This window comes from Octopus bimaculoides, chromosome 24 (genome assembly GCF_001194135.2).
Source record: "Octopus bimaculoides isolate UCB-OBI-ISO-001 chromosome 24, ASM119413v2, whole genome shotgun sequence".
Classification (NCBI taxonomy): domain Eukaryota; kingdom Metazoa; phylum Mollusca; class Cephalopoda; order Octopoda; family Octopodidae; genus Octopus; species Octopus bimaculoides.
Window position 1 is genome coordinate 16,032,744 of NC_069004.1, and position 9,769 is coordinate 16,042,512.

Genomic DNA, 9,769 nt, shown 5'->3' on the forward strand with positions numbered 1-9,769 from the left:
AACTCGGTAAGGGTTAATATATTATTATTTAAAAAATGGCAAAAAAATCATATATTAATTAATATCGATTAATTACCAGGAAGCTAGCACATTTAAAGAATCAAAGAGATTCAGAAACAGTATCTGCAATCTCAGGGGATTAAAGTACATTTTTATATATGACATTGACCACTAACGTGGACATTCAATGTGCTAGAAATAGATCACATCTTGTGTCTAAAAAGACCTAAATTGTTCTCAACATGAAATATAGCGTGATACCAAAACGTAAGCGGGCAAGACATTTTAAAAAAACCATTAAGCTATATATATATATATATATATATATATATAAAGATAAACTTACTTCAAAACCGATGCATGGCATTCAATCAAATAAACTAGTAAAATAACTAGAAAAATAATTGGTGGGTTAATCTTTAGGGGTACCAGGGTGTATAAATAATAAGAAAATAAAACTAGTACTTAAGTATAACAGGATTTGCCAATAAGTCTAGAAAAAGAATAGTACTTATGGTTTTGTAAATAGTGCTAATTAATATTTATTCAAAAACATACACATAAAGTTGTTACAATAGTGTACTTACTGATATATTCTAAAGACCAAACACTGTTGTCCGTAATAGAATTGACCAAAGTCCAGCCATCTCTATAATTGATCAGTTAAATTTAAAATCAAGGGTAAGCTAAGACCATTATAGGAGTAGATGTAAATAAAGGAGTAAATAGAACAGTAGATAAAAAGTGTGAAGGAGTAGCTATGTCATAAGTGGCCCAAGGCCACTTGTGTCATTATAAACCATTCCAACATGAATGCAAACAACCATACGACAGTAAATAACTTAATAAATAATAACTGATGATAGTCATTTTGTTTGTTGATCAAAAGTTTTCTCCATTTTCTGCTTATATATATATATATATATGTATGTATATATATATGTATGTATATATATATGTATGTATGTCAACCACTGCAATTCATACTTCATTGGTCGTAATGTGGTTTATTGATGGACATTGGAACAGAAACAGCAGGAGAAGACTGTATGTACGAAGTCACTCACCTCTTAGAACGAAATTTGTTCAGGAAATCTCTGAGGAATGTGTGAGATCATAGAAAAGGTATTTATATTGGAGTATTGAAGAGTGAATTAATGATGGTAGTGAGTGATACATCAAAATTTGCAGCATATCCTGAAGTAGAAGACTTTACAAACTGAAGCATTTTACAAAGATAGCTGGCAAAAAATGTATTTTATTGTCAAATAAATAATTATTGGCAAATAATTTATACCAGATATTTCCATTAGGTTTTAAAGACGAAATTTCTTCAATATCCAATCCGTTTACATAAAAGGTAGGCCACAACATGACAAATGATCAACTCACCTTCTGATAAAATCAGCAAGTTCATTAAATTGAATATTGATTCCGACTTGTGCAGATTGAAAAGAGAGGTAAACCAGCTGCCATGTTAAATAGAAAGATGACTGTAACCTTCTCTAATATCATGATAAAGGAGTTATGTGTTTGCAAGCTATTTTGTCTTCTTATTAATGTGGGGAAGGGCAAAGATATTTCTTAGTGAAATCTCTTTGAGTGGAAAGCATAAGTATTTGTCAGTTTGGGAACTGCTGGACTAGATCATTTTTAACTTGTGATATATCCTTCACAAAGCTTCATCAAAGAGAGAAATCTCTGTAAACTGATGTTTGTCATGAAAAAAAGTGGCCAATTGTATATGTTTGATCTCCTCAAAACAATATTCAATCAAAATAAATATTTCTGAATGTAAAATGTAATTGGCTAAGAAAGTCTGAGCTCTTGCAAAGCTTAAGAGTTTACTGGCTGACAAAGACATACTGTGTTATTTTTGTTGAGGAATAGGTTTTTCTATGCAAGTATGTAAGAATCATCTGAGGGGAAGAAGATATGTAGAGTGATATGAATTATTGTGTTAGATTGCACTGCCCATTTTTGAAACAATAATGGTGTTGCTAATGGTTGTTGTCTAGAGCCAGGTCAACAATGAAAAAGCAGAGCTATCACTGAGTTGATCTATGTTCATAAAGTATAAATGTTTTTTTAGACAATATATCTGTGGTATACTAACAGATCATTGGATAGAACACTTCACATTGTATTAGTTTTGATGCTCTACACTCTGATTTTAAACCTGCTGAGACCAACTTTATTTTCATCCTTTCAAGATAATTTTAAAAAAGTACTAATTCAAAATTGGGGCATCAAACATGTCTTATGATATTTGTGTTAACCTTTTGTGAACTGATGATAACACTGGCATAAATAGAGGTGCTAAGCTGTATTAGACTTTAAGAAAAGCCTTTCCCTTTCACGACACCGATGGCATGTAGAGAGGAGTACAGCATGAAAAATTGCTTGACTCCCACCAGCACAAACTTAACCACAGATTTGTACATACAAATACAGATAAATATTTAACACTGACCAGCTAAGACTCTAGAATGTCTATGGCAACTGGTGATGATGTCGTCTGTTGACCAACAGAGGCTGTAGAATATCTATGACCACTCATGATGATGGTATTTGTTGACTAATTCTAGAATATCTATGACTAGTAATAATGCTGGTGTTTTGTGACCAACACTAGAATATATTTGACCACTGGTGAAGGTAATGTTTGGAAACCAACTGTTAATATAGCAACGGAATATTTTGTGGAATCTATTGCTGAATGTAAACCCATGAATTCGACATGTCAGGCCTTCACTTCCATTAATCTCTTACTTGGGTGTTTGGCTATAATGTTATAGAAGTCCTTATGAGATTGTATGCCATTCATATCATTTTTTAGAGTACTAGATGTTTAAAGGAAGCTAATTGGTGTTAACTATTTTGTTCTTGTTGAGTTAATTCAGTTAAGTATATCCCAATGTTATTGTTTAGGCCTGATTGAGCAAACCTAGAATTAAAAGTTTGACCAAGACAACATTATCATCATCATTTAGCATCCACTTTACTTACCATGTTTACATGGATCACACATAGTTTGCTTTGGCAGATTTTCTATGGCCAGCTGTTTTGTTGTCAAACTTCATTTGTTTCCAAGCAAGGTAATATTTTTCTCTGGCCAGACGTTTTTCATGGAAGACTGGAAAAAAAAAAAACATCATTTGCATGATGGTGATACACATTTAAAATTACCACACCCACATGCACACACAACAAAAATACACATAGAGAAAAATCACATTTTTAAAATTCACATACACATGAAATCACATACACATGAAATCACATACATATGTAGAATTCACCTTACAAGGCTGACAATTGTTTCTGTTGTATTAACATATTTAGATAAAGAAAATATCATTGCAATTAATAATTTCGAAAATACATGTTAACACATTTTCAAGGTGACCCAAAATTAGTTAAATTCAAAATGATATTTGAATCTAATTCTCATACAGGAGGAATTACCTTGGTTATGTATTCTACTTACATTTACTGATGTCTGATTGTTGGATGTTGTTAACCAAATTCGTTTAAAACTGAGTGCTTTATCTGCCTGGATTTTTTAATCCCTTTTTTTTCTTACACACACACACACACACACACACACACACACACTCACACGAAATACTTTTTTTTTTACTACCAAATCTATTCATAAGACTTCAGTTACCCTGGGGATATTGAGGAAGATACTTACCAAGGTGTCATGCAGTGTGACTGAAGGTAAGACCACATGGTTGAGAAGTAATCTTCTCAATCACACAGCCATGCCTGCATGTATGAGACAGAAATTTGACACGGTGGGGCATAGTTGTTTTGGAATTTGGGTGGATGAGGGAGAGTCTAAAATTTTGAGACTGGGATTTTTTCTTCAGTTGTATCCTAGTAGATAGTCACTGCCTCCTCCTTAGCTCTCCATACCTAGGGCCAATATAGTGGTTACCACCCCCACCCCTTTTTGTAGACCCTGTTTATGATAACCCAATCTTTTTTAAGGTATAATATATGTAGAATTACATTAGACAATCTGTCCTTTAAGACAGTAGAGTGTGATTTGAGAGAGATTTGTCTACTATATTTAGCAAATCAAGTCATTGTGTAAATGCTTTCTCAACTAGAGAAAGTGAGAAAAAGAGTGAGAAAACAATTTTGGGGTTTGGGTGAGTTAAAGGTTGTTATGGAGATGGTGATAGCAGTATTACAACAGATCCTTCTTTTAATCTGTCTTCTCCCTGCACCATTCCATTTCATTCCCTTCACTTCCACCCCCTACACCCACTCCCCTTTCATTCTCCCTCCATAAGGAGATCTCTTAATTGTGGTTAGGCAGGGAAAATTGAAAGATGTCATAAAATATTGGCTGACTTATCAAGATAAGCTGGTGGTGGTGGTGGTCGTCGTCGTCGTCGTCGTCGTGGCGGCGGCAGTAGTGGGGGGGTAGGTGGTTTATTGTAAATTTTTCTTGTTTATTTCAAATTACAATTCTTACAAAATGTTATTACTGTAGTGACTGTTTTTTTTTTTCTGTTGATTCTTCTTTTGTTGCTGTTGTGATTGGTATTGCATCTTGGGAGTGCTTCTTTTTCTTGTGTATGTTTTTTTTATTCTGTCTTCTCTTTTTCAAATTACAATATTGATTGTTACTATGGTTACTAACACTGTCACAGCAATGTCTGCGTCTGTTGTTGTTGCTGTTGTAACAGCAATACCTCACCTTCTGTACATGAGCTTGTCAACTGAACTGGACACTTTCAAATCAGTGACACATTCACCAATTAAATGGTGTTCTTGCTACCTATAATAATGAACTGTGCATCTGTCCCTGATGTTTGAATATAAATGTGTGTGTGTGTGTATGTATGTGTGCATGTGTGGTTTTGCAAATATAATTTTGATCATCATCTTATGTTCACTTTCCCTGTTGGCTAGAGTTGGACAGTTTGATGACAGCTCAGAGAACTAAAACTTCCTCCAGTTACTCGGTTTTGGCTTGATTCCTACAGCCAGATGCCCTTCCTAACAACAACTACTTTACAAAGTGTACTAAATGTATTTTTTCATGGTACCAACACTATAGAAGTTTAGTCTTGACCTCAGCAAGACTAAAGCATCCTCTCAAGCCCTGTGTTGTCTCTGCTCAATTCACCTTCTACTAAAGTGTGTGTGTGTGTATACACACACACACAAACACATATATATATCATCATCATCATCATCATCATACATCCATTTTCCATGCTGGCATGGTTTGGACAATTTGACCAGAGCTGGTAAGACCAGGGGCCACACCAGGCTCCATTGTCTGTTCTGACATGAGTGACATGAGTGAGAGGCCCTTTGTTACCAGCAGAGGTAGGAGCTCTCTGAACTTTGCCCAGCCTAATCTTATTCTAGCTGCTATGCTCTTAGAGCATCCACCCACCAGGTAACAGAAGCTGTCAACTACTTCTAGTTTTTCCCTCGAGCATGTGATGGAATCTGTTTTTTGTACATCGGTGTTTATTGCCCTTGTGCATCTGCCACACACAAAAATGTATCTTCCCAGTTAATTTTCCTTTGATATTGCTGCACCTCTTATGTGTCCATAGCTTACACCAGGTACATCTTATGGAGTTTCTACCTATGCCTTTTCTACAGATTGAGGAGGGCCATCTGTCAAGTTGACCCAGGTTGCCTCTATGTTGATCCTTGGCATGTTGGTAGAGTATGGAGGACTGTATTTTGCTGTCATATTGTCTCAAATGTTCACTTAGTCATTCTGCAATGCTCCTAGATGTCTCCCCTACATATGTTATGTTCATGTCTTTACAAGCACCTTCCATGCATTTTATGCTGTAAACTACATTTCTAGTTTTACAGTTAATGCCAGGGCTAATCCTACATATTCTTAACAGGATACGTCCTACATAGTTATGATCTGATGGAGTTCCCTGACTTTTCAACAATCTTAATGTTGAGTTTGGTCTCCTTCAGAGCTTTTCTAAATCTACGGGCTAGTTCTCCATGGGTCGTGGCCTCTAAAAGCATCACTCCTTGATATTTATCAGTTTTATACCACATGTTTGCCCTGTTTGCTTTGTCACAAGTTCTTTGTATCGTATTCCAGTCTTTGTTTCTATATCTAAGGCAGGTACCACTGGCATCATTACATATAATGTTAAGTAAATATAAGGACCTGGAAATTAAAATACAAAAGATGTGGCATTTTAAAATGAGAACTGTTCCTGTTATTGTGGGTGCCCTAGGTATGATAAAAAAATGGATGTCAGAAACATCTAGATAAGATTCCAGGAGAACCATGTCTCAGAGAAATCCAAAAGACTGTGCTGACAAATACTGCGCCCATTCTTAGAAAAACCGTATCCATTTAAATATCTGTGTTGTATTACATGAAGATATTCCACTACCTCCCCTCCCCAAGCTTTCAGCCATATTGTAACATCTCTTATCCTTCACTTGCTCCAGGACACTGGTTGTGTCTCGGCAAGTGACTGTTGAAAAGATGCAGATTAAAAGTAAAAATAACCATAATAATAGCGATAATGATAATAGTAATAATGGTTTCAATTTTTGGCACAAGGCCAGCAATTTCAGAGGAGAGGCAAGTCAATTACATTGACCCCAGTGTTTGACTTATTTTATGAAAGCCAAAGTCAACCTTAGTGGCATTTGAACTCGGAGCATAAAGTCGGAAGGAATATCACTAAGCACTTTTCCCTATGTGTTAATGCTATCTTAATAATAATAATAATAATAATAATAATAATAATAATAATCCTTTCTACTATAGGCATAAGGCCTGAAAGTTGGGGGAGGGGTTAATTGATTACATTGACTCCTTGACAATTCTGCCAGCTAACAGTTTCAAATTTTGGCACAAGGCCAGCAATTTTAGGGGAGAGGATAAGTCAATTACGTTGACCCCAATACTCAATTGGTGCTTATTTTATTGACCAGAAAAGGAGGAAAGGCAAAGTTGACTTCAGCAGAGTTTGAACTCAGAACATAAAAGGAAGGAAATCCTGGTAAGCATTTTACCCAGCATGCTAACAATTCTGCCAGCTTGCCACCTTAATAATAATAATAATAATAATAATAATAATAATAATAATAATAATAATAATAATAATAATAATAATTCTTTCCACTAAAGGCACAAGGCCTGAAATTTTGGGGGAAGGGGCTAGTTAATTACATCAATTCCAGTACTCAACTGGTACCGTGAAATGGGGTTACTTTGAACACGGGGGTAATTTTGAACAAAATATAATATATTATTTCCTCTTATTGCTTGTTACTAAAATTTCTTACAGAATTGTTTAAATGTGTTGTTAAACTTTAGAATTATATTTCTATGATAATATAATTCCAATACATAAAGTAAAATTTCTAAATATAACTTTGATTATCCACTCAAAGAAAGAATTTGTCAACTTCTTCTCATTCCAGCAAAACAAACATTTTTGCAAGAAATGAATATTTTTGTCAGTTGCTAAAGCACTTCTTGCATAAAAGATACCAGCTTTTGTTAAAATATGATGTTAATATAACCAGTTAATAATTTTCTATTGAAGTGTTTTTATAACTTTGGTATCTTTGTAAAAACTTGTATAACATGACATGTCCCCCCCCCCACCTTTGATTATCCAGCTTGTCACCTTAATAGTAATAACAGCTTCAAATTTTGTTGCAAGACCAGCAGCTTTGGGGAGGAGCTAAGTCAATTACATCGACCCTAGTGTTCAACTGGTGCTTATTTTATTGACCCCAAAATGATGAATGGTAAAGTCGAGCCCAGCAGAATTTGAACTCAGAATGTGAAGATGGACAAAATGCTGCTAAGCATTTTGTATGATGTGCTAACAAATCTGCCAGCTCACCACATTAATAACAATAATAATAATTATTATCATTTCTACTCTAGGCACAAGGCTTTGGAAATTTGGTGGGAAGGGGACTAGTCGGTTATATCAACTCCAGTGCGTAACTGGTACTTATTTCATTGATCTCGAAAGGATGAAAGGCAAAATTGAACTCAGAATATAGCAACAGATGAAGTACTACTAAGCATTTCGCCCAGCATGCTAACAATTCTGCAAGCTCACTGCCTTCAATAATAATAATAATAATAATAATTGATGTATCAATACCAGCAGATGACAACGTTTCTCTAAAAGAAATGGAAAAACTTTCAAAATACAAAGACCTGGAAATAGAGATAACTCGAATGTGGAATCTAAAAACAGAAACAATTCCTATCATAGTAGGTGCCTTAGGTATAATAAAAAAATATTCAGACAAATACATAACAAAAACACCAGGACTTACAAATATATATAACATACAGAAAATTGCACTACTGGGTACTGCACACATTCTACGCAAAACACTTTCAATACAGTAAACATAAGAGCACCACAGCAAACCACAGCACATACCCAAGGCGCACAGAGCTGCGCTCGGTAGTGAAGTGAAAGCACGTTATAAAAATAAAACTACTGAATAATAATAATAATAATCCTTTCTACTATAGACACAAGGCCTGAAATTTGAGGGAAGGGGGCTAGTCAATTACATTGACCCCAGTACATAACTGGTACTTATTTTAATAATAATAATAATAATTAAAAAAAAAACCCTTGCTTAAAATCTATCACTAAAAGTTCTTTGTTTCTTTTTTTGGTAAATGTTGTCTTCTCAATTCCAGAAAGGTCTCTACAATGAAGCTGTGAGTAGTTTCTTCCGCAATGTTGACTCTCGGACTGATTGCTCCATTGATACTGACACCAGCAGAAAAATACACACTTTGAAAGCACGGGTAATATAATTTTGTCTATTTGTTTACTTATCTTCCAACTGCCACCAGTACCCAACTTCTACCCAGTCTCTTCACCCTTAATGTCTACAATGGAAGTAACTCAAGCCTTTATATCTGCCACCTTTTGATAAACTAGTAAAGAATAATAACCCTTTCTATTATAACAAGGCCTGAATTTCAGTGAGGAGGGGCTAGTTGATGATATCAAACCCAGTGTTCAACTGGTACTTGTTTCATTGACCCCAAAATGATAAAAGGCAAAGTCAACCTTGGCAGAATTTGAACTCAGAATGTGAAAACTGAAGTATTTTTCCCCTGTACTAGTGATTCTGCCAGCTTACCACCTATAATAATAATAATAATGGACTCTCCCATTGAAGATGATATATGAGTGTTCAGCTTTTGCCGAACGACCTGCACAAATGATTTGTTTATAGTGATCATGTACATGTGTTGTACGTTAGTTCACTCCCTTCATCAAATTGATGTTGTCTGAACAGGTGTTGAAGTAATCGCAGAGCAACATGAGATGAAGTGTTTTGCTCAAGAGACAACATATCACATGGTCTAGGAATTGAGACCACGATCTCACAATCATGAGTGCAACACCCTAACCACTAGGCCATGCATCCTCACATATAATAATAATAATAATAATAATAATAATAATAATAATAGTAATAATTACCAAGCCAATGTGATAAAAAATGGAGCTGACCCAAAATGCCGATTCTGTAACGATGCGATTGAAACTATAGACCACCTAATCTCAGGGTGTAGAGTCTTAGCACCTGTAGAATATAAAGCAAGACATGACAGAGTTGGCCAGTATTTACACTGGACAATATGTCGGCATTATAAAATCAAAACCGCTGACAAATGGTATAAACACCATCCTGAAGCTGTGACTGAGGGAGAAAATGTATCGATTCTCTGGGACTTCCCCGT

The 9,769-nt window shown here is 35.1% G+C and overlaps 2 protein-coding genes across 6 annotated transcripts in view; one reads left to right on the forward strand and one right to left on the reverse strand.

The window, feature by feature from the left end:
• The window catches only part of LOC106882900 (kelch domain-containing protein 9), a 21,690-nt gene extending 20,978 nt beyond the window's left edge, over positions 1-712 (reverse strand). The window contains exon 1 of the mRNA XM_052976228.1: positions 588-712. The gene's annotated coding sequence lies outside the window, so the exon portion shown is untranslated. The remainder of the gene's footprint in view (positions 1-587) is intronic.
• The window catches only part of LOC106882881 (tubulin epsilon chain), a 67,499-nt gene that overhangs the window by 15,008 nt on the left and 42,722 nt on the right, over positions 1-9,769 (forward strand). For 4 of the 5 annotated variants that reach the window (XM_014933699.2, XM_014933717.2, XM_052976226.1 and 1 more), the window contains exon 3: positions 8,711-8,821. In XM_014933699.2, coding sequence (XP_014789185.1) covers positions 8,711-8,821 — 111 coding nt within the window. Of the gene's footprint in view, positions 1-6,960; positions 7,029-8,710; positions 8,822-9,769 lie in introns of all 5 variants that reach the window. The other variant, XM_052976227.1, reaches the window with a different exon arrangement.